The sequence below is a fragment of the Salvelinus alpinus genome, chromosome 6 (assembly GCF_045679555.1).
Source record: "Salvelinus alpinus chromosome 6, SLU_Salpinus.1, whole genome shotgun sequence".
NCBI lineage: Eukaryota > Metazoa > Chordata > Actinopteri > Salmoniformes > Salmonidae > Salvelinus > Salvelinus alpinus.
In genome coordinates this window covers 71,504,236-71,530,513 of record NC_092091.1, presented here as the reverse complement: position 1 = coordinate 71,530,513, position 26,278 = coordinate 71,504,236, and the positions used below count along the sequence as shown (strand labels likewise).

The following is a 26,278-nucleotide window of genomic DNA, read 5'->3' as shown; positions in this document are numbered from 1 at the left end:
CCTGTGTTTTCAGGACAGATACAGTACATAAGACCTACATAGAATGTGAATAATGACATGAAGGGTACATCTCAAATGGCACCATATTCCCTGTATAGTGCACTACTTTTGACCAGGGTCCATCACTATGTAGGAAATAGGGTTCCATTTGGGACAGAGTCAGATTAGGGAAGTTATTGCTGGAACATCTATTGTATTGTAATTTCAGTTGATTTCAGCATGTGTTGCTGTGCCAACTCATATTTAGCCATACCACTGACTTCCTTTAACAGCTTCCTGTCTGTCTGTCTGTCAGTGGTTGGTGGTTATTAGCAGACCTGGGCCAAGTATTCATTAGGGCAAACCATAGTAAAATGTTTTACAACGGCACAACAAAACACATTCTTATTGGACAGGTACAGTTAGTCCCTCCCTGTTTCAGTTTGCTTTCTTCCATTTGGTGCCTAATGAATATGACCCAAATACTTTAGGTGTGCTTGGTTGAGCTTGCCTGGCTTAATAGAAGCAATAGAATGGCCCCAAACGCTCAAAGTTTGACATATTTCTAATAATATTTAAACAAAGGGTATTAGTTATTTAAAGCATCCAGAGACATTAAGATGTATACATCCAATATGTTAATCAGTGATATAGTAGTAAGAGACCATATGAGGGTGTGTGTCTGGTGTATGTATTTGTATTTGCATTTATTATGGGTCCTCATTAGTTCCTGAGAGAATGTAGGAGAGGATTGTGGTACGTTATCGTGTGTGTGTGTATGCATGTGTCTGTGCCTATGTTTGTGTTGCTTCACAGTATGCGGGTGGAATTTACCCCAGAAGACCAGGAAGTTACTCAGGAATCTGAAAAAAAGGTGAAAAGAAGAAGGTGTCCCAACTATAACCAGCCATGACATGTTTCTGTTCCACAAATCCTCATCTATAACAGGGTCACAAGCAGTCAGCTTTGGACTCAGACTGTCACGCCCTGATTTCTTTCACCTGTCCATGTGCTTGTCTCCACCCCCCTCCAGGTGTCACTCATCTTTCCCATTATCCCCTGGGTACTTATACCTGTGTTCTCTGTTTGTCTGTTGCCAGTTTGTCTTGTTTGTCAAGTCAATCAGCATTTTGTTTCAGCTCCTGCTTTTCCCCAGTCGCTATTTTTCTCGCCCTCCTGGTTTTGACCCTTGCCTGGCCTGACTCTGAGCCTGCCTGCCTGCCTGACCACTCTGCCAGCCCCTGACCCTGAGTCTGCCTGCCGTCCTGTGCCTTTGCCCTTACTCTGGGTTACCGACCTCTGCCTGACCTGACCCTGAGCCTGCCTGCCGTCCTGTACCCTTGCTCACTACTCTGGATTAACGACCTCTGCCTGTTTTGACCTGTAGTTTGCCTGCCCCTGTTGCTGTAATAAACAGTGTTACTTCAACACAGTCTGCATTTGGGTCTTACCTGAAATGTGATACAGACACTCAGTCCAGGGGCCCCCCTTAGTGAACATTTAGTTTTTACCCTAACACTACAAAACTGATTCAAATCATCAAAGCTTGATGATGAGTTGGTTATTTGAATCAGCTGTGTAGTGTAGGGTAAAACCCAAAATGTTCACCAATTGGGGCCCCAGGACTGAGTTTGGGAAACCCTGCTTTAAGACACTGTAGCTATAGTCAACAAACATTGTTGAAAATGTCTGAGTCCATCTAAAACAAGCCAGATATGACCAATAAGGTTTACCAGAGGTGAGATGGAGGAAAGTATTGTGGAAAACTACATCAGAGCAAACACCCTGAGAGACGGTGAGATCAGCACCACAACACATCTGCAGAATGGCCAGCCACATGACAGTTACAACACCCTTACTGAAGCGAGAGACCAGTTACAGACCAGGTACAACACCCTTACTGAGGAAAGAGACCAGTTACAGACCAGTTACAACAACCTGACTAAAGAGAGAGACCAGCTACATGACAGTTACAACACCCTTACTGAGGAAAGAGACCAGCTACAGACTAGCTAAGACAACCTGACTGAAGAGAGAGACCAGCTACAGACCAGTTACAACACCCTGACTGAAGAAAGAGACCAGCTACAGACAAGCTACAACAACCTGACTGAAGAGAGAGACCAGCTACAGATCAGTTAAAACACCCTGACTAATGAGAGAGAGCACCTACAGACAAGCTACAACAAGTTGACTAAAGAGAGAGACCAGCTACAGAGGGAGAGAGATGATTTTGAAGGTTGGTACTACATCTTGACCAAGACTAAAAACTGGAGAGACAGCAGACAGGACTGTACCAACAGAGCCTTGAGGCCTCATTTATCAATACTACTCCTACTTAACCCATCAGAGTCTAAGCCCTGTGTTGTCCATAGTTATCCACCATTTCAGTCCCCTTCACCGTAGAAACGGCCAACAGAACCTGAGGAAACTTTATCGTCCGAGCCACCAACGATCGCAGATTCACTTCTTCCTTCCCTGCCAACATCTCCATGGTGACTGGGGGTGGTGCAGTCAATGGTACGGTGAGCCTCATGGCACCGCCAGAGTTTCATTCTGAATATCATTTATCCTAAATCTCACAGAAAGCATAGAAAAAACCTATATGGTCATCAGTGGTACAGATCTGGGATCAGCAACCCCACCCTTCCCCCACTTGATCCTAACCTTAACCATTTGTGGTGGAAATTCAAAAAACTGACCCAAGATCAGTGTCTAGGGGCAACTTCCCCCTACACCACCAGGTCAGAGTGAGAGCCATAATGTGTTCTCCATTTGAAGGCTGGGGGTGCTGTAAACTCAGTCAGGATATATGTAGTGTATATGTCAATTAACAGGATCACAAATTATTTTAGAACATCCAAAATTGTGACCCTGTGAATTCACACATACATCATATAGCATGATATAGAGTCATATAATGTAGTATATTATCAAGCTAAGACTGGTGGGAGTCACGTGGTTGCCAGTGTTGTGTTAATTTCACACTTTGGTTGACTGATAAAGAGTTTCACTACCTAAAGTTGCACAGACGCAGGACAGTGCAGGGAGAAAACACAGCTACAAACGTATATTAGAGTAGAAGTTACTGTATTTTAGCGCAAGTGTATTAATTAAGATGTCAGAGGGAGTCTATGAAAACTCAGATGGATTTGAAGACAACAAACCTAATGCAATAAAGAACACAGACATTGATGGCCATTTATATGGCAACGTAACAGCCTTCAAACCCAGTCCAAGAGATGGAGTTGTTGCTTCAGGTAAGATTGCATGAACACACACACCACACAATATATTAAACTGGTGAGATTACCCTGTATTACTAAACCTTCATTTGTGTGGTGTGGATGATACAGTAAAACATATTACCAAATATCTTTAATAACTTGTTATTCAGTACATGTTCAGTGGTGGAAGAGACCCTCTGGAGTTGCTGCAGTGTGTCTAGTTGATTGTTGTTCCCCCATATTTGTCTCAAAAGAGGGAAGTTAAGTGGATCTTTTCAGTGGTTACCCATCAAAAAAGCTGACTAGCATAGCCTAGCCTAACGCCACAGGGATATCATATAACATAATTTTCATGAAATCACAAGTCCAATACAGCAAATGAAAGATAAACATCTTGTGAATCCAGCCATCATTTCCGATTTTTTAAATGTTTTACAGCGACACAATATGTATTTCTATTAGCTAACCACAATAGCAAAAGACTCAACCGCATATTTTCACAATTTTTCTACCGCATAGGTAGCTATCACAAAACCGACCAAATAGAGATATAATTAGTCACTAACCAAGAAACAACTTCATCAGATGACAGTCTTATAACATGTTATACAATAAATCTATGTTTTATTTGAAAAATGTGCATATTTCAGGTATAAATCATAGTTTTACATTGCAGCTACAATCACAAATATCACCAAAGCAGCTAGAATAATTACAGAGAGCAACGTGAAATACCTAATTACTCATCATAAAACATTTATGAAAAATACATGGTGTACAGCAAATGAAAGATAAACATCTTGTGAATCCAGCCAATATTTCAGATTTTTTAAGTGTTTTACAGCGAAAACACAATATAGCATTATATTAGCTTACTACAATAGCCAAACACACAACCGCATTCATTCACCGCAATGGTAGCGATCGCAAAAAACAGCAAAAGATATAAAATGATTCACTAACCTTGACAAACTTCATCAGATGACAGTCCTATAACATCATGTTACACAATACATATATGTTTTGTTCGAAAATGTGCATATTTAGCGGTACAAATCGTGGTTTTACAATGTGAATACGTAGTCAAAATGCACAAAATTGTCCGGAGATATTTTGGACAGTCACCTAATCTAATCAAATAACTCATCATAAACTTTACTAAAAAATACATGTTGTACAGCAAATGAAAGATACACTAGTTCTTAATGCAACCGCTGTGTTAGATTTTTTAAAAGAACTTTAGTACGACATACAGCTTACGTTATAGCGAGACAGCGCCTGCAATGAGGGCGGAAAATAGAACTAAACATTTTCCACAGAAATACGAAATAACATCATAAATGGTTCCTACTTTTGCTGAGCTTCCATCAGAATGTTGTACAAGGAGTCCTTTGTCCAGAATAATCGTTCTTTGGTTTTAGAATGTCCTCTTCTCCTGTCGAATTAGCAAACATAGCTAGCCATGTGGCGCAAACGTGCCCAACTTCACATGACGCAAAGAAAAGAAAATTCAAAAAATCGCAATAAACGTTCAATAAACTGATATAACTCGGTTTAAAAAAACTACTTTATGATGTTTTTATCACATATATCAAATAAAATCAGAGCCGGAGATATCTAACGTGTATACCGAAAGCTTTTCAGAAGGCAATCTGGTGTTCCTTCTCGCGCCTTCGAAGACAATGAAAATTCCAGACACGTCATTCCAAAAGCTCTTGTTCGGCCTCAGATCAAGCTAGACACCCATTCCACTTCTCACTGCCTGTTGACATCTAGTGGAAGGCGTATGCAGTGCATGTATATCCATAGATTTCAGGCAAATTAATAGGAAGGCCCTGGAACAGAGCCTCGATTTCAGATTTTTCACTTCCTTTCAGGAAGTTTGCTGCAAAATGAGTTCTGTTTTACTCACAGATATAATTCAAACGGTTTTAGAAACTTGAGAGTGTTTTCTATCCAATAGTAATAATACTATGCATATTGTACGAGCAAGAATAGAGTACGAGGCAGTTTAATTTGGGCATGATTTTTTACAAAGTGAAAATAGCGCCCCCCTATTGACAAAAGGTTTTAAGACTACCCACCCTCAATATCCACTTGGAGCAGTTTGTAGTGTCAAATCTATTGTATGGACAATATAATGACCCATGTTTGTAGTCCTGGACCTCCTGAACATGTTGATGTATATTTAGGAGTAAACAGAGGGTCCAAATCAGCAGAAATGTGAAAGGAAGGGGGAGTTCTGGAAACTTCCTGAATTATCTTGGGGCTGTTACATATTATATTTAATATGTGTTAACATCTAGCCTTTGTTCTCCACTTCCCCTCTATGATCTATATCTTCCTGGTATGATAGTGTCCTGTCCATCATCACAAGCAGCAACTCCCATTCCCTGGACAGGAGGACTGTGTTGAGATATACTCTGGACAAGATGACCATGTAGAGACATGGAATGATTTATATTGTGCTGCAGAAAATGGTTTAACAATAACCACTGTAACAATCTCTCACACGCACACAAACACGCACACAAGTATGCACACAAGTGTGCAAACTTGTTCTATTTTTTGTATTAGCATAGCCACAACTACCCGTGTCATTTTGTTGATACTTCCCTAGAGTTAACACCTACAGCAGTCACACAGACAGAGACACACAGATGACTCAGAGACAGAGATATCACTAGAAGCAGAGACTTAACGTATAGAGGGTTTGCAGTTGATGTACGACGCCTCCTGGTGGCCATGTTGGAAGGCCACCACATTAATTCTAGAATCAGAGACTTAATGTATAGTAGACCTACATAGAAAGAAGACCCAGGCATTGTTAAAGATGTCAAAGGTCATCTATTCTGAACCAGATATGAACAAGAAGGTCAAGTTTAACAGAGGTGAGATGAAGGAGAGGATTGTGGATATCTACGTCAGTGCAGACACCCTGAGAGACGGTGAAACCAGCACCAAGAGAGAAGAGACAGCAGACACTGCTCCTAATAATGGACCAGGAGACCAGCACTCAGGTAACACACACACACAGACACACAAAACATAAAAGTATCTTGTATGTGTCCACAGAGCCTGATAGCTCAGGAAAAGAAAGAGAGAGAGAGAGAGAGAGAGAGAGAGAGAGAGAGAGAGAGAGAGAGAGAGAGAGAGAGAGAGAGAGAGAGAGAGAGAGAGAGAGAGAGAGAGAGAGAGAGAGAGAGAGAGAGAGAGAGAGAGAGAGAGAGAGAGAGAGAGAGAGAGAGAGAGTCTCTCTTTTCATCAGTACACTAATATGTTTGCAGTATTTTATAAATATATTAAGAGTGACATAATCTTTATCTTTCTCAACAACAGACATTTCTCTTCAACCTCCACCTGAGAGCCTGGATTGGTCTGACTGACTCTGTTACTGAGGGGAACTGGAAGTGGGTGGACGGCACCCCACTGACCACAGGGTGAGAGATTTGACCATTTTACCTTGTGATATGGAGATACAAACAACAATGATATAATGCTTCCAATCATGTTCATCAAAATGTATGTTCCGACTCATGGATGTCATTCTATGCAAACTATAGATGTATCTTAGAAATCAAGTCATATTTTTAGATTAAAATGTCATTATATAAAAAATACATATCATTGTTAATGGTCCATTCTTGATAACATCTTACAGAGTGTGTCTTTGACTGTCTGGTTCTCTGTGTTGTTTAGATACTGGTGGACAGGACAGCCTAATAATGGTGGTCTGTTATCTTGGCAAGAGGACTGTGCTGAGATATACTATGGACAAGATGACCATGTAGAGACATGGAATGATGACAAATGTGGCACAATTCATAACTGGATCTGTGAGAAAGCGGTGTAACAATAACCTACTGTAACTCTCTCTCTCTCTCGTAGTTATTATGTTGACAGTTGGATACAGTACTTAATGGTTAAGTGGTTTTAAAGTGAGCGATGAACACACCATAGAGGTGAAATAGTGGTATTACAGACTTGTCTATGAGCTCTTTTTCAATTCGGCTTTACTCGATTCCTCCTCACATCCTCTCTCCTCCCCTCCTTCTCAAAACACATTGGATAATACAATCCTAGGGGAGGTGCCTTGGACCTTCTCCTCTAATAGGGTTGAAAGGAGGAGAGGAGACAGGAGGAGAGGAATCTAGGAAAGACTAATTGAGATAGAGCCTTAGTGTCAGAGAGAGACAGAGGAGGAAGAAGAAAATTAAGAGAATGAGGAAGAGATAAACAATAAAACAAATAATTGTTGTGTTTAGATTTAGAGGAGAGAATGTAGACATACTGTACTCTGTAAAATGATTCTTCATTATTTTATTAGAAACATGTCATGTGATTTGCAGTAGGCTTATGCTTAGTAAAAAAAAAAGTGGGACAAATTATTAACCTGTTTATCACTTTAATAAAAGAATAACAAAGTCACAGATTAATAAATGAAGTAACAATGTCCTTTAACAAGGTCTACCAGCTTCCTGATTGAATGTGATTGGATACATAATACAGTGTGGCCTGGACACACACAGAGGACAGAGAAGTACAAAAAGGGAACACACACACACGACAAAAACAATGCTAATGCAAGGGACAACGTGTATGTTACCTATAGCAGCACCATACACCAGTGGACCTGTCTGCTACATACCCACACCCTCATGCATGTTGTCTATCTGCTGTTCTGTCTCTTCCTGGAGGTTGCTGTCTGCTCAAACCACTGGTTAAGGTGTGAAGTCCTCCCTACACCTATAACACTGTACGTTCTCAGACACAACAGACTGTTAAGCTAAAGCAGCTGTTTAACAGGATATACAACATAATATACTGTCTGTTGTACTGTGTGCAGATCCTTAAAGTATATGATTTATGCTAATGTTGACAGGATATAGTGAACAAGAGCATATGTGGGGTTCCTGATTGGTGCAGTGGTCTAAGACACTGTATCGCAGAGCAAGAGGTGTCACTGCAGTACCTGGTTCAAATCCAGGGAGCATCACATCCGGTGATTATTGCAAGTTCCATAGGGCGGCACACAATTGGCCCAGCCTTTACCTTATGATAATATGATGAGGTTGGCCGATGCCTCATGCCCCAAGTCTTTAAAACTCAACTGAGTAAAATAATTAGATGATTAATATTCAAAAACAGAATACAATGTGACTTCCAAATGAACATGTCTTACTTCACAAGGGAAAGCTTTGGAAATTTTATTCTTGAGGAAATTGATACATGAAATGCTAAATACAACATCTCCTAAATTAAAGGTTTTTCCTTTAAGACTAGAGGTTAAATGTTCTGAAAAGTTTGAGTCTCTGTATTTCAGGATGTATAGTAATTGCAGAAAAGTTATTTTTCAAGTTCATAAAGTCCTATGTAACTCCCCTCCCCAGTCTGTATTTCCAACCTGGTCTCAGAGCATTCTGTACTATCCTGTATGTAAATCTGAGACACTCCATTTAGTATGATATGTTACGTTTCACATGGTATGCATCAATTTGGGGATGTCCATCATCCATTTAATATGATATGTTATGAATTACAATGTGTATGATATGTTACGAATTACAATGTGTATGATATGTTACGAATTACAATGTGTATGATTTGTTACGAATTTGCAAAACGTACAATATGTTCTGAATTTTCTAAACATATAATGTGTTCTGAATTCTACTAACATTAGCTAGCTGGCTAACATTAGCAAGGCTAGGAGTTAACTGTAACTGGTCACTATATTTCCTGTTGCTGTGTGAAGCTGTATCTTTAACAACCACAAGTCCCCCTCAACAGGAAGAGAGATGGGGTGAGAAAACACCACTTTAAATACAGCTATTCTTCCTCCATTTACAGATTATATAAAAGAGATGCTTCATACTTTGGGATCATATGGGGTGAATCATAGCTTCCGCTTACGTGACATTTGCACTTAGTCATTCATTGATTTCAAAGGGAAACATCTGGATTTTGGCAAATATGACATTTATCTACTTCCCCAGAGTCAGAAGAACTCATGGATACAATTTGTATTTCTCTGTATCCAGTATGAAGGAAGTTAGAGGTAGTTTGTGAGCCAATGCTAACTAGAGTTACCGCAATGACTGGGGGTCTATGGCATGCTAGCAGATACTGAAAGGAATTTTATAATATCTGTACATTATAGGAACACCTGTGATTACAAAAGTACAATGATTCATGTTTTGTTTTAGCTTGAGATTAATTAAAGTTTCTGCCAATATCAGATATGTCTATGTCCTGGGAAATGCTCTTGTTACTTACATCCTCAAGCTAATCGCATTAGCCTACGTTAGCTCAACCGTCCCGTGGATGGGACACCTATCCCGAAGATTAAACCTCTTAAGGATACGCCCCTTTTTTTCAATTTTCGCCTGAAATTACATACTCAAATCGAACTGCCTGTAGCTCAGGCCCTGAAGCAAGGATATGCATATTCTTGATATCGTTTCAAAGGAAACGCTTTGTAGTTTGTGGAAATGTGAAAGGAATGTAGGAGAATATAACACAAGATAATACACAAGTTAAAGATGATACAAAGAAAAAAACAACCATTCTTTTGTATTTGTTTGGTACCATCAATCAATCAATTTTATTTTATATAGCCCTTCGTACATCAGCTAATATCTCGAAGTGCTGTACAGACACCCAGCCTAAAACCCCAAACAGCTAGTAATGCAGGTGTAGAAGCACGGTGGCTAGGAAAAACTCCCTAGAAAGGCCAAAACCTAGGAAGAAACCTAGAGAGGAACCAGGCTATGAGGGGTGGCCAGTCCTCTTCTGGCTGTGCCGGGTGGAGATTATAACAGAACTATGCCAAGATGTTCAAAAATGTTCATAAGTGACAAGCATGGTCAAATAATAATCATGAATAATTTTCAGTTGGCTTTTCATAGCCGATCATCAAGAGTTGAAAAACAACAGGTCTGGGACAGGTGGCGGTTCCATAACCGCAGGCAGAACAGCTGAAACTGGAATAGCAGCAAGGCCAGGCGGACTGGGGACAGCAAGGAGTCACCACGGGCGGCAGTCCCGACGCATGGTCCTAGGGCCCAGGTCCTCCGAGAGAAAGAAAGAGAGAAGGAGAAAATTAGAGAGAGCCAAGATTTTCAAAATTTCCATAAATGACAAGCATGGTCAAATAATAATCAGGAATAAATCTCAGTTGGCTTTTCATAGCCGATCATTAAGAGTTGAAAACAGCAGGTCTGGGACAGGTAGGGGTTCCGTAACCGCAGGCAGAACAGTTGAAACTGGAATAGCAGCAAGGCCAGGCGGACTGGGGACAGCAAGGTGTCATCATGCCCGGTAGTCCTGACGTATGGTCCTAGGGCTCAGGTTCTCAGAGAGAAAGAGAGACCGAGAGAATTAGAGAGAGCATACTTAAATTCACACAGGACACTGGATAAGACAGGAGAAGTACTCCAGGTAACCAACTGACCCTAGCCCCCCGACACAAACTACTGCAGCATAAATACTGGAGGCTGAGACAGGAGCGGTCAGGAGACACTGTGGCCCCATCCGAAGAAACCCCCGGACAGGGCCAAATAGGAAGGATATAACCCCACCCACTTTGCCAAAGCACAGCCCCCGCACCACTAGAGGGAAATCCTCAACCACCAACTTACAATCCTGAGACAAGGCCGAGTATAGCCCACAAAGGTCTCCACCACAGCACAAACCAAGGGGGGGCGCCAACCCAGACAGGAAGATCACGTCAGTAACTCAACCCACTCAAGTGACGCACCCCTCCTAGGGACGGCATGAAAGAGCACCAGCAAGCCAGTGACTCAGCCCCTGTAACAGGGTTAGAGGCAGAGAATCCCAGTGGAGAGAGGGGAACCGGCCTGGCAGAGACAGCAAGGGCGGTTCGTTGCTCCAGAGCCTTTCCGTTCACCTTCACACTCCTGGGCCAGACTACACTCAATCATATGACCTACTGAAGAGATAAGTCTTCAGTAAAGACTTAAAGGTTGAGACCGAGTCTGCGTCTCTCACATGGGTAGGCAGACTGTTCCATAAAAATGGAGATCTATAGGAGAAAGCCCTGCCTCCCGCTGTTTGCTTAGAAATTCTAGGGACAATTAGGAGGCCTGCGTCTTGTGACCGTAGCGTACGTATTGGTATGTACGGCAGGACCAACTCGGAAAGATAGGTAGGAGCAAGCCCATGTAACGCTTTATAGGTTAACAGTAAAACCTTGAAATCAGCCCTTGCCTTAACAGGAAGCCAGTGTAGGGAAGCTAGCACTGGAGTAATATGATCAAATTTCTTGGTTCTAGTCAGGATTCTAGCAGCCGTATTTAGCACTAACTGAAGTTTATTTAGTGCTTTATCCGGGTAGCCGGAAAGTAGAGCATTGCAGTAGTCTAACCTAGAAGTAACAAATGCATGGATTAATTTTTCTGCATCATTTTTGGACCGAAAATTTCTGATTTTTGCAATGTTACGTAGATGGAAAAAAGCTGTCCTTGAAACAGTCTTGATATGTTCGTCAAAAGAGAGATCAGGGTCAAGAGTAACGCCGAGGTCCTTCACAGTTTTATTTGAGACAACTTTACAACCATCAAGATGAATTGTCAGATTTAACAGAAGATCTCTTTGTTTCTTGGGACCTAGAACAAGCATCTCTGTTTTGTCCGAGTTTAAAAGTAGAAAGTTTTCAGCCATCCACTTCCTTATGTCTGAAACACAGGCTTCTAGCGAGGGCAATTTTGGGGCTTCACCATGTTTCATTGAAATGTACAGCTGTGTGTCATCCGCATAGCAGTGAAAGTTAACATTATGTTTTCGAATAACATCCCCAAGAGGTAAAATATATAGTGAAAACAATAGTGGTCCTAAAACGGAACCTTGAGGAACACCGAAATGTACAGTTGATTTGTCAGAGGACAGACCATTCACAGAGACAAACTGATATCTTTCCGACAGGTAAGATCTAAACCAGGCCAGAACTTGTCCGTGTAGACCAATTTGGGTTTCCAGTCTCTCCAAAAGAATGTGGTGATCGATGGTGTCAAAGGCAGCACACATCATCTTTGAAATGCAAGAGAAAGGCCATAATGTATTATTCCAGCCCAGGTGCCATATACATTTTGGCCACTAGATTGCAGCAGTGCATGTGCAAAGTTTTAGACTGATACAATGAACCATTGCATTTCTGTTCAAAATTATGTATCAAGACTTCCCAAATATGCCTAACAGTGCAGTTAGAGGAAAAGGAGAAGGTCACCCGCGGAGTGGTGGAGAACGAGCACGGGGAAGAGGCCGTGGAAGAGGAAACTCAAAGACTTTCATCTGCTATACCTGCAATCAACCTGGCCACACTTCCCGCTTCTGTCCCCAGAAAGGCTGCTTTGTATGTGTCCAACCTGGTCATTCTCAGAGAGATTGCCCAAACGCTCAGGGAAACCCAGAATCAACAGATCGTGGACCCTGGCTGAGTGCCCCTCATCCACACACAGCGGCACACAACCCAGGGTTTTGACCAGACGAAGGAGAAGAGGAAGTTGAGACAAAGACGGAAGATAGTGCTAATCTTGTGCCACAGTTGGTGAAAATGCTCTCCTCTCCTAATCAGTCGTCCATGGTGCAAGTTCAGATAGAAGGTAAGTGGATTGAATTTCTATGCGATACGGAGGCAACCATATCGTTTATTAATTTGAAATCATACCCAGACCCACCTCTGTCTGAAGCTACTGTCATTTCGGTTGGGGCATCGGGAGTGCACATGGAAAAGGCTTCCTGGAATTCCACGTTCAGTGGTGCAGGGCATCTGGGTGGGCCCTCCAACTTTACTGTTGCCTGTTCTTCCTCACTCCTGTTTTCCATACATGTGTAACTTGACGCATGGTAAGGACCATGTGTCAAAGGGGGGATTATAGAAATGATGAGACAATATGATGAGACAAAACGTTTGACTATTTTTCATTAATTAGTCTAATATAGTAAGAAACACTTCTTGGAAGGGTTTGTATGACCGCTTTCCTGACTTTCTAGTGTTGTTTGATCACCCTCACTGGAAAGACAATAGGATGATGAATTTTAAGGTCATTTGTTATACTGATTTGAAGGTCATTAGTAATACTAATAATTATGATGAAGTTTATGGTCCATAGCCCTATCTGTGACTCAGACCAACGGGAAGAAGGAGAGGGCGTTGCCTTTGAACAAGGGTAGGCTGTCTAAAGTCTATTTTCCTATGACTTTCCTGCACTTTCACTGGCTGTTGTCATATCGATCCCGTTAACGGGATTGCAGCCATTTAAGTCTATTTTCCTATGACTGTATGGGTACTATTTGTTTTCGTTATGGAGTTATTATCGGTAGTGATTCTAATTCGATCTGTTCTTTGAAATTATTTTGTTTTGTTTTTTAACCAGTAGTGTTGTTTTGTTATTTTAACACATTACTCACATTCTGTCAGAAATGGGGGAATAGTGATATGTAGGGGTGTATCGAGTGATACATGAAGGAGTGAACTGTTGTGTTGCTTGTTCTGTTCTGTTTCGATACAAATCTCACCAGGTTGGGTCTGCTGGATTACTGGGATTTCTGCCGATGGGTTAGAGGTCTAACTTCCTGATCCTGTAACTCTGCGATGAAGTTGACAGTGTGATGGGGAGTATAAATCAATTTGAAAAAAACGAATTAAAAAACGAATAACGTTTTCAACAGAATGTGTTGCTATTCTCTTTGACATATGTTTAGCGATACGTTTTAAGAATAATTGGTAAAAGTAATACATTGTCATATTGTCAATGCTTGTCTGGATTTCCTGAATACTATAAATAACTGAACTAAACTGTGTTTCTGTCCTCTCTTGGGGTTATCACGAGGGTGACTGCAGTCATTGTCTTAATGCATGGAAGGAATAATTTGACCTCGAGGACGGTGTGAACCTCAAAACCCCCTCTAACCGGCTGAAGAAGAGCGACAAAGGCGTTAAATCCGGCCCTGTCCCGCACCACTTCTACCGAGAGACCTGAGTCCAAGCCAGCAACCCGGTGTATAGCATCTAATCATGGCTATCAACTGCTTTTCTCTCAGGAGTGGGACAGAAGTCCACATGGAGTAAGCATGGAGAGAACTGTTCCAAAACTTGAATGATGTTGGGCCATCCTCTTGAACTATGAAGCGATCTGAAGAATACTATGAAGAGACGCCGGGGGGCGTCTCCAAAAAGTACAATCTTTGTCCCCATGTGCAGCTGCAAACTGTAGCCTGGCTTTTCTATGGCGGTTTTGGAGCAGTTGCTTCTTCCTTGCTGAGCGGCCTTTCAGGTTATGTTGATATAGGACTCATTTTACTGTTGATATAGATACTTTTGTACCTGTTTCCTCCAGCATCTTCACAAGGTCCTTTGCTGTTGTTCTGGGATTGATTTGCACTTTTCACACCAAAGTACTTTAATCTCTAGGAGACAAAACGCGTCTGTGGGGATGGTTGTGAGCTCTACAGCCCAGGGCCCGGTTTCCCAAAAGCATCGTAAGGCTAAGTCCATCGTTACAACCACAGGATGCTATTGTTCAAAGATGAACTTAGCCTAAATATGCTTCTGGGAAACCGGGCCCAGGTCTCTGTCACCAACACTACAGCTGTACCTGTAGTTAGTACTACATCCACCCAGGTCTCCGTCATCAACACTACAGATGTACCTGTAGTTAGCACTACATCCACCCAGGTCTCTGTCACCAACACTACAGCTGTACCTGTAGTTAGTACTACCTCCACCCTGGTCTCTGTCACCAACACTACAGCTGTACCTGTAGTTAGTACTCCATCCACCCAGGTCTCTGTCACCAACACTACAGCTGTACCTGTAGTTAGTACTACATCCACCCAGGTCTCTGTCACCAACACTACAGCTGTACCTGTAGTTAGTACTACATCCACCCAGGTCTCTGTCACCAACACTACAGCTGTACCTGTAGTTAGTACTACATCAACCCAGGTCTCTGTCACCAACTCTACAGCTTTACCTGTAGTTAGTACTACATCCACCCAGGTCTCTGTCACCAACACTACCGCTGTACCTGTAGTTAGTACTACATCCACCCTGGTCTCTGTCACCAACACTACAGCTGTACCTGTAGTTAGTACTACATCCACCCAGGTCTCTGTCACCAACACTAAAGCTGTACCTGTAGTTAGTACTACATCCACCCAGGTCTCTGTCACCAACACTACAGCTGTACCTGTAGTTAGTACTACATCCACCCAGGTCTCTGTCACCAACACTACAGCTGTACCTGTAGTTAGTACTACATCCACCCAGGTATCTGTCACCAACACTACAGCTGTACCTGTAGTCAGTACTACATCCACCCACGTCTCTGTCACCAACACTACAGCTGTAGGTATAGTTAGTACTACATCCACCCAGGTCTCTGTCACCAACACTACAGCTGTACCTGTAGTTAGTACTACATCCACCCAGGTCTCTGTCACCAACACTTCAGCTGTACCTGTAGTTAGTACTACATCCACCCAGGTCTCTGTCAGCAACACTACAGCTGTACCTGTAGTTAGTACTACATCCACCCAGGTCTCTGTCACCAACACTACAGTTGTACCTGTAGTTAGTACTACATCCACCCAGGTCTCTGTCAGCAACACTACAGCTGTACCTGTAGTTAGTACTACGTCCACCAGAGGGACACCTTTGACTCTGTCCCTGTATGTTAGGATCTGTGTGATGCTTTCTCTCCTCCTGTGGAATAGAGTAGAGCTATAGAGTTGTATAATAGTTCATGTTGGTAGATGTCATGTGGAACAGTGGAATCAGTGCAGAGAGAGTTGTGTCATTTGATGTAACTGGTATGTATATGTTATGTTGTACTAAAAGACAGGGTGGAAATATTAATTTTTGGTCATAAAACATGTGAAGTTTGTTAAATATTTTTTTTCTATTCTCTTAAATCCATCAAACTGGAACTATGGAGATATTGTCAGAACTTCTGCTTGTCATTCTGAGTAACTCTTCACAGACATCACAGATAGAAAGATCCCTATATGGCCATTGGTGGCCGGTCACACTCCGGGGGGAAGTTTCCCCTAGGTACAGATCTAGGATCAGGTTTATCTCCCCCAATCCTAACCTTAACCATTTGTGGTGGAAATGCAAAACCGACCTAAGATCAGCATCTACCCCCTACACTACTAGTCACAGAGTGAGATCCATAATGTGCTCAGTCAGGATATATGTAGTGTATATGTCAATTAACAGGATCCCTAATAATGTTAGCACATCCAAAATTGTCACCCTGTGAATTCACACATACATCATATAATATGATATAGAGTCATACTATGCATTATATTATCACACTAAGGCTGGTGGGAGTCATATAATGTATTATATATTCAAACTAAGGCTGGTGGGAGTCATATCATGTATTATATTGTCACACTAAGGCTGGTGGGAGTCATATCATGTATTATATTATCAAACTAAGGCTGGTGGGAGTCATATAATGTATTATATTATCAAACTAAGGCTGGTGGGAGTCATATCATGTATTATATTATCAAACTAAGACTGGTGGGAGTCATATCATGTATTATATTATCAAACTAAGGCTGGTGGGAGTCATATCATGTATTATATATTCAAACTAAGGCTGGTGGGAGTCATATCATGTATTATATTATCAAACTAAGGCTGGTGGGAGTCATATCATGTATTATATATTCAAACTAAGACTGGTGGGAGTCATATCATGTATTATATTATCAAACTAAGGCTGGTGGGAGTCATATCATGTAGTATATTATCAAACTAAGACTGGTGGGAGTCATATCATGTATTATATTATCAAACTAAGGCTGGTGGGAGTCATATCATGTATTATATTATCAAACTAAGGCTGGTGGGAGTCATATCATGTAGTATAGTATCAAACTAAGACTGGTGGGAGTCATATCATGTATTATATTATCAATCTAAGGCTGGTGGGAGTCACGTGGTTGCCAGTGTTTCTAATCCACTGTGGTTGACAGATAAAGAGTTTCACTACCATACAGTATGTCAAGGTATGCTTGTAATCGTTAAGGACTGTAATCGTTAACTGAATTGAGCTGACCACAGGAAAAATCCTAGAAAAAATCCTTCCCATGTTGAGGCAGGTCTGAGGTTGTTGGGGCTGGGTCTTGTTCTGCCCATGTTGAGACTGGGCCTCGTTCTTCCCATGTTGAGGCTGGGCTGGGGTTGTTGAAAATGGTCCAAATGCTGCTTTTGTTGAGGCTGGGCTGGGGGTTTTGAGGCTTGGCCTGGTACTACCCCTGTTTATGCTGGGGCTGGTGCTGGTGCTCCTGTTAGGCCCTGTGTGCTGGGGCCTTCCGCTCTCTTGCCCTGTAGGGTAAAAGGAACCGTACACATAAATAGAAACACAAGAACATAGATGGCGAGAGTCAGCAGTACCTGAACATATAGAAGAGCATGTAGGCACTCCGGGCTCTGGTCCTCAGCACAGTGGCTTCATTGGACATTGACACCTGGCTGTCGTTACAGCAGAACCAGTTTCCACTGGCATGCAAGATGTCACTAATGTAGTGCCCTGTGGAACAAGGAAGACAGACTAGAGGTCAAAGGTCAGACTATTGTGGGTAATAGAGTGTGTTGTAACAGTTAAACAGTTCCTTTGGGAGGTATTTTATCTCTTACATGTGTAAAGTTTTGAAATCAGAGATAAACAAATACACTTGGCATATAATTAGGCATGCCTCTCCATTCTTTTGAATTAAATTGCATAAACTCTAAACATATTGCAGTGCTTGTTGGGATGGCACTTCACTCTGAAGCCTGCAGCCTTTCTCGCTTGGTCGAAATGCTATTGGCGGGTCTAATTATCCCCTACACCAGGGATCCACAAATGGCGGCACACGGGACAAATTTGGCCCACAGGTGAATTTATTTGGCCCACCATGTTTTCTGACCCAATAAAATGTCATATTTAAAAGACTGTAAAAACACCAGCAAGTCAGCTCCAAGTGATTTTCATTTTGGAAATCTGTTTCAAAGTATTCCCACGCACAATAAAGAGATATATGTGATTGTACACAAATGTAAGCAATGTTTGAAATGAGTAAAATATTATATCTGTTTGGCCTTCTTACGGTCAATTTGCGGTCCACAAATGATTTGTAATTTTGTTCCATACCCCTGCAAATCTGGCTAAGACAAAAAATGTCATATGCATTGTGCATCTGCATGTGTGTGTTTTATGTTATTTACTTACCGGAGTTTGCGGAGCCTCCCAAATGAGAGACTACCCCAGTCAGCTGGTAGTAACCATTCACTGACTGCACTGGCTGCTGCTTCTGTAAGAAAACACATGTGGTCGTAGGATTCTCATTTCCTCTACAGTCCACCACACTGTCTACAGTCTACTACAGTACTAGTCTACTACAGGAGGTCTACTACATCGTGTACTCCTCATAACTATCTCAGTGTTCTGTCATAACTTATTTTTCACTGGTTTCACTCTCTATCTCTCTCTCTCTTCTCACCACTGAGGCTGTCAGCAGCACTTTTCCTGGTTCCTGGTCATTTGAATCTGAGGGGTCAAATATACATATCAAGAGCTGTGAAAACGTGGTCACTTGTCTGAAATGCGCTGGACTAAAACAGCTCCCATACATCACTAAAGATGTCTGAGAAACATTTTAAACTGCAGCTTCCAGCTTCTCTGTCAGCAGGACCGTTTTGGGAGTGGGTGGTTTGTGTGGTGTTGGAGCAAGAAGAGTGTTATGGTGCCATGACCTACCTGAACAGCAGAGGGCGCTGTCTTTGGCCTCTCCAGGTGGGCTGGAGACTTGGCTGGCGAGGGTCTGGGGGATGGACCCCTGGATGCTGGGGGCCTGGTTGGTGAGGGCCTGTGGGCTGTTACTGTGCAGGTGTGGCACCATGTCCCCACAGAGGGTGGAGAGCCTCAGCTCCGAAGGAAACAAAAGAGGAGCCTCCAGCTTCTCCAACCCCCCAGGTCCTCCAAACCTCTTCAGATGCAGAACCAGCACACTACCCAGAGACAGAGAGGAAGAGAGATGAACAGACAGACAATGAAACCAGTCAACAAAATAACAGAGGAGTGAAATGTGTTCGGTGGTGCTCATCCCTAAGTCCTACAACCTGCTCAGGAAGGTAACTACTCCTAAAGGCTCAGGACACAATGACCACTCATTTCATGTAACACTGCTAGTCCTATGAGAGGTTATAAAGGGACAACTCACAGAGGCAGTGTGTGGAACTGCTCCACCTTTAAGGCGTGGAGGCCTTTACAACCCTCACATGTGAATTGAACCTTTTCACCCTGGTTAGAAACAAAAGCATTACAAAATGAATGACACCACTACAATAATAAGAGCGTATTCTGAGGCAGTGGGCAGCTTGCCCTGGGTGTTAGTCTCTACATGCAGGGCTGAGCCCTAAGTGCTGACTTTGAAAGTGAGTGCTAGGCTGCTCAGCAAGGTGCGCTCAGGGCTGAAGTCCAATGAGAGGTGGTTGTAGTCCTCTCTGGTGGACGACTCGCGCCCACAGCTTCAGAAGCAGCACAAAGAGAAGGAAAATGCATCAAGTCTGTTTCTGTGTCAGGTCTCTACAATGTTTCTGTTATGCCATGTGTTTTGTAATATTGTTTGTAGAAAAATCACTCTTCTCAGTAGATACATTACAACCAATGGGATCTCTTACCTGGTACATGTGCGCACCGACACAAGCTGGAACTCCAGCTGAGAAACAGGGCAGGAATAGTTCACCCCGAGTGTCTTCAGTATCATGCCCTCCTCCTTCAGCTGGCACAGCATGTTCACAAGTAACTCGTGTGCGTCCTATGATGAGGAAGAGAGAGAAACACACCAAGATAAAAGAAAACGATGAAGATAAAATGAACCCTTTCAAATAGAGTGCTCGTACACAAGAGAGTAGTGCCTCAGTTACCTGTTGCGTGTCCCCCAGATACTTCAAATCGTATCCCGACAAGGAGTACTTGACCTTCCACATGAGGTCTGTTTTTGAGGCCTGGTTTGCACCACTGTCAGGTAGACTCAAACGGTGCACATCAGACAGACACCTGTAGGGGAGACAGAGAGTAAATTAGCAGCTGACTGGATGGTGTCAACCTACTGGCTTAAGCCTGAAGAGGCAGATGAGTATATACAAATATGTTTTATCTAGCGGCACCCCATCATTAGAAATTATTCATTCGAGTCAAAGCAATTTCACCTTTGAGGACGGACAATGAAGCCAAACAACAAAAATGTGTTGTTTATTCTCCTAAGATATTTGTTTTGGATACTGCTCTCAATTCCAGAGCATTTTAAAAAACGACCAAATTTCCCATGGTAAGGTGGAATGTTCAGTCAATGAGCATTGTGGGTCATGTAGTCATTCTACACTTTCCAAATTGGCCTACAAATGCCTACATCATAATCATTGTGTCATTGTTGTTCCTCTTGGTTATGAAGATTCCCGAAAACAAAAAGAAACTGGAAAATAAACCAAAAATACAATACACAGCAAAATATGAAGTGGTTAAGGTTAGGAAAAGGGTTAGGATTAGTGAAAATGCTCTCCTAACCTGCTACGACAATCACTTTCTATAGAAGTGGCGTGAAAAGAGTGTCCCTTCTTTAATTTATGACCACAAATAATGGGTGTGTGGGGTGAGTGTCTGCTTTTGAGCCTTCCTTACCTGAGCAGGTTGGAGAAGGGGGAGGAGCTCCAGAGTTGTTCCTGGTGCAGGATTGCCTTTGAGAAGGACGGCAGGACCAGGAGGCACTGCAGGGTGGCGTTAAGGAAGCAAGTGTTGCCAATGTTAGGCAACCTGTGAAGAAGAAGCAGCCATCAGTACACACATAGAGATGAATCATAAACCTTCATATCTCTATAAAGTGGTGATAATGGCAGCCATCTTGGTCAGGGATAAATGATATTTAACACAAAGAAGTGGATGTCCTTTAGACCAAGGTTGACATAGTTCATGGGTTTATAAATATCTAATAAAACGAACATGCTCGATAGTAAGCCCTATCCCCATAGTATATCAGACACTTATCTTTAAACAATAAATAACTTATATTCAATACATTTGAAGTGTGTTGTGGTTTACCCAAGAAGTTCCATTTTAACCAGTGCCCCCCGTTCTCCTCTGGCCCCCTGGGTCTCTTCTGGCCCTCTGGTGGCTGAGCTGGCCCTGGGAAGAGTCATGCTGCTGGTGGCTGAGCTGGCCCTGGGAAGAGTCATGTTTCTGGTGGCTGAACTGGCCCTGGGAAGAGTCATGTTTCTGGTGGCTGAACTGGCCCTGGGAAGAGTCATGCTTCTGGTGGCTGAGCTGGTCCTGGGAAGAGTCATGCTTCTGGTGGCTGAGCTGGCCCTGGGAAGAGTCATGCTTCTGGTGGCTGAGCTGGCCCTGGGAAGAGTCATGCTTCTGGTGGCTGAGACTGGCCTCTGGGGTCTTGGACTAGAGTGTTCCTGAAGAGACAGAGGTCTGGAGGAAGGAGAGAAACAGGTCTAAAGCCTCCAACACAGAGATAGTATCACTCTACACAGTCTCTCTATTAAATACTATACTGTACTATAAACACAGTCTGAGTAGTTATGCATGTACTGCTGTCCATATAAATGCAGTGTACCAAGTAGACCAGGGCAATAGGTTAGTACTCTCTTTATCCACTAGATGTGGATAGAAGAGCCTAAAACTACAGTTTGAGGAAAATAACTTTCTGGGACTGTGTTTATCAAGTGTCTCAGAGTAGGAGTCTGATCTAGGATCAGTTTTGACTTTTAGATCATAATAAATCAGATTATTATGGACAGAGTACCTGATCCTAGATTAGCACTCATACTCTTGATAAACACTGGCCCTGGTCTTGTAGCACTAAACCCAACTCTCCAAAGAGACTCTAGGATGGCACTGTACTTTATGTTTGAATTACCTGACTGTTGTGCCCTCATGGCTGGTGTCTCCATGACAGTCTAGAGGGTTGGTAGGAGAGGGAGAACTAGGATGGGACACCACTGGACAGGATTTCACTGGGGAGGGGTGTTTGGCAGGTGACCGGGGTACAGAGGGCTGTTTAGCAGGAGAGCAAGGCTGAGAGGAACATTTAACAGGAGAGGGAGGTGGATGGAGGGAGGAGAGTTGGTCAGAGGGTGAGGGGTCAGAGGTGGCGAAGCCATTCTGTTCAGAACGGTCAGATGGAATTGGAGAGGGGGATGAAGTGCCACTCTCCTTCTTCTTTCTTGTCTTCTGCTCCACATCAACTGAATTTGCTTTCTGACGTTTTTTCTGTTGACAAGAAAATGTGATAGTGCTAAATACTTTTTTCCTTGATCCCCAGCCAATGGAAGAATGGGGTCATCAGAATAGGAAAAGGTAGGCCTAAATTAGAGGAACTTAGCTATCTATCCTAAACCTCAAATAACACAGTATAGACAGGTTACATTGAGTGACATTTGCAAAAGCCAAACTTCATGTACATTTCATGTACACTTTTTATGTATTTGTCAATCAGAATGTACTTTAACTTGTACTCATCCCACTAGGTCTATATAAGAAATACTACTCCAGAATATAAGTAGTTGTTACTCGATTAAATGACCTGATTTCATACCTTTTTGCAGCAGCAGAAACAAGCCATGTTGATAACCAATGAAGACTGATACATTTCCTCATTAACCCATTGTTCAAATTGGCTTTAAGACCATTGTGATGTCATCGGTCATGTATGACACCACCATCTAGCAACCCAATCTCTAATATTTTAAACTATATTGTTCAATGAACCAATATGTTTTATTGAAGAGCAAAGTTATGCAGTATACATACAATATTGTAGATAATATGCTCCATTGTTTTCTTCTTTCTTTTTTTACATTCATTTTTTGTGTGTTGTTTCATTGAACGTACGACCACAATAAAGGCATTTTAAGTGCCTTCATCTTCATCTTCCTTGTTTTTTGACAGCTTCCATGTTGTTTGTGGTTTGGTCATCGGTTTATTTAAATGCCCAATGCTTTTTCTCTTATTCACCAGCAGATGGACAACGGGTTGGTTAAAAGAATGTGAACAGGTGATAGAGATTTAGCCTAAACCTCAAACAACAATCCAGATTGGTTAGGGACAGTTTTCCATATTCAATCTTGCCCTGAGGGCAGCTCTGCCTCAAGGACATAATGAATGTGATTGGTTCAATTAAAGCTCAATGGTCAGTGGGCAGAGCTTACATTGCCCAGTGTGAGTTAAATACACTTACTAGGTGATAGGTTGGTGGTGAATGGAAGCCATAACACAAGGTTCCTGGCTTGAATTTTGTTTTCTAACCTCACTCCAACCCCTAAACAATTCTTCTTACCTAAACCTTACCCCAACCCTAGCTAGAGTCCCAGATCTGTTTAGTGCTGTCTTGCCAACGCCTACAGTGGTTCTTCCTTAAAAACCTCTCTGGGATAGCGGGACGGTAGCGTCCCACCTGGCCAATAGCCAGGGAAAATGTAGAGTGCCAAATTCAAAAAAATTATATAAAATCAAACTTTCATTAATTCACACATATAAGATACCAAATTAAAGCTACACTCGTTGTGAATCCAGCCAACATGTCAGATTTCAAAAAGGCTTTTCGGCGAAAGCATAAGATGCTATAATATGATGATAGCACAATGTCAACAAAGAGAGTGTAGCATATTTCAACCATGCCGGCGCTACTCAAAACGCAGATATAAAATATAAAACATGCATTACCTTTGACGAAATTATTTTGTTGGCACTCCAATATGTCCCATAAACATCACAAATGGTCCTTTTGTTCGATTAATTCCGTCCATATATATACAAATTGTCCATTTATTTGGCGCAGTTGATCCAGAAAAAAACAGCTTCCAATTTGCGCAAAGTCACTACAAAAATATCTCAAAAATTACCTCTAAACTTTGCCAAAACATTTCAAAGTACTTTTGTAATACAACTTAAGTTATTTGTAAACGTTAATAATCAATCAAATTGAAGACGGGTCTATCTGTTTTCAATACAGGAGATCAACAAACAAACGCTTGTGCAACTCTCAAACAGTACACATGACGTTACTCTACTTCCTGATGGCCTTCTTCATTGCACAAATGAATAACCTCAACCTATTTCCTAAGACTGGTGACATCCAGTGGAAGCAGTAGGAACTGAGATCACAGTGATTAGAAATCTGGCATTCCAATGAAATCTCATTGAACAGACAGTGACTTAAAAAAAAAAAATGTTTTAATGGTTATTCCTCTGGGTTTTGCCTGCTACATAAGTTCTGTTATACTTACAAATATGATTCAAACAGTTTTAGAAACTTCAGAGGGTTTTCTATCCAAATCTACTAATAATATGCATATCTTATATTCTGGGGATGAGTAGAAGGAAGTTGAAATTGGGCACGCTATTTTTCCCAAAGTGAAAACTCTGCCCCCTATCCTAGAGAAGAAATAAAAGTTGCATCATACTGCAGCACAACTTGCGTACTGCCGCAGAATTCTATGACACGTTATTTAAGTGTCAGACATTGTTGTCATTAACGCTAGTTAGAGCTAGTTTGACCACCAGAGGGCGTTTTTGAGAAGCGTTTGACTGTTTTTAATATTAAACTAATGGTTGGATAACAGATCGGCTCTCGGAACTCATTAACACGCCTTACTGTGTGTGTTTTGATCCTCTGTCTCTGTCTCTGTCTCTGTCTCTGTCTCTGTCTCTGTCTCTGTCTCTGTCTCTCTCTCTCTCTCTCGGTCTCACTCACTCACTCACTTGCTGTCTTGACCTCTGAATGCCTCGGCTATGGAAAGCCAACTGACATTTACTCCTAAGGTGCTTACCGGTTGCACCCTCTATATCCCGGTTGCACCCTCTATATCCACTCTTTATATTTACAGTAGTGATGGACAGCTGGAGCCATTTTGTTTTTCACAAGCTAGCAGGCTGTGAATTCTGCCAACAAGCCGACCTAACTAAGAAATACATTGCATTGGTTGCCATGGTGAATAATCCAATAATAATTGGTTGGACACATGAAAGGAAACATCAAGGAGTTTACCGGAATCTCTAAATTAAAATACTTGCAGATCAATGCAGATCAACAAATTACAGTAGTAGATGTAATTACATTTAGAGGATTCTACATTAATATCTAATGGGCTTTTATACAATTATGATGCAGGGCTAATATTAAATGAATATATTTGTAGGGGTTGGGCAAATCTGGTTTGAGAGTACTTAATCATTGAATACATTGCAAGTTTGCCCATTTTTGCCTTTAGGCTGCACTTTACAATAGGACTCATCTCTGACTGACTGCAACATCTACAGTGGTAAAATATAAATATATTTTTGAATTACTTGTATATGTTTATTAAGTAGTCTTGCTTGTCTCAGAGCAGCACAAAACGGTGCTGAAATAGTTGACCATACGCGGGTCGGCTTTTGCTTCAAATCCCATTGTAACATTTGGATGGCTTTGGGAGTTTCAGTAAGCAACAGTTTGTTGCCTTCATTAGCCTACTTTATTCTTAAAATAACTCCAGCAGAGAGAAGAGAAAGGAGCCTTAAATAATTCAACATTAAAGCGATTTAATTCACAAATCCATTGACTGTATTATATATTTGCCATCAACCAAAAACACACTGTGGTAGGACATGTTATTGATTTGTTGTTGTTGTTGACTACTTCAAAATGCATATGTTTATTAGTCTACTGTGCAGTCTGACAATGAACATAGCCTACAGTACATAGTAAACATGGCAAAGATACCTAATTCCTTTCATAAGGGAGAGCAGGCCATGTCCAGACTTTCTCGGTGACCTCAAGTACTCATTAACTCTGTCTTTAATACTTTTTTGGGTTGCATCAGTCATGGACAGAAACTTCTGAGACACAGTATTAATGATGAACACCTGGAGGTTCACTGGTTAGCCACATTTGCCTCGGGATCCATCCCAGTTTCGGGTGGCAGGTAGCCTAGTGGTTAGAGCGGTGGGCCAGTGTCATGACTGTCCTGCTCGGCTCAGGTTACCAATGACCACAATCCTGCAGAG

The 26,278-nt window shown here is 42.0% G+C and overlaps 1 protein-coding gene across 1 annotated transcript; it reads right to left on the bottom strand.

Annotated features, from left to right (window-relative positions):
* Positions 1-17,311: 17,311 nt before the first annotated feature.
* LOC139579266 (ubiquitin carboxyl-terminal hydrolase 37-like) lies at positions 17,312-22,503 on the bottom strand. The gene is made up of 10 exons (XM_071407767.1): positions 22,152-22,503; positions 21,326-21,703; positions 20,909-21,040; positions 20,155-20,287; positions 19,909-20,045; positions 19,656-19,755; positions 19,449-19,528; positions 18,986-19,236; positions 18,458-18,539; positions 17,312-17,571 (listed from the first exon to the last, which is right to left on the bottom strand). The coding sequence occupies exons 2-10, from the start codon at positions 21,637-21,639 to the stop codon at positions 17,535-17,537; spliced, it is 1,266 nt and encodes a 421-aa protein (XP_071263868.1). The 5' UTR covers positions 21,640-21,703; positions 22,152-22,503; the 3' UTR covers positions 17,312-17,534.
* Between the last annotated feature and the right edge of the window lie 3,775 nt (positions 22,504-26,278).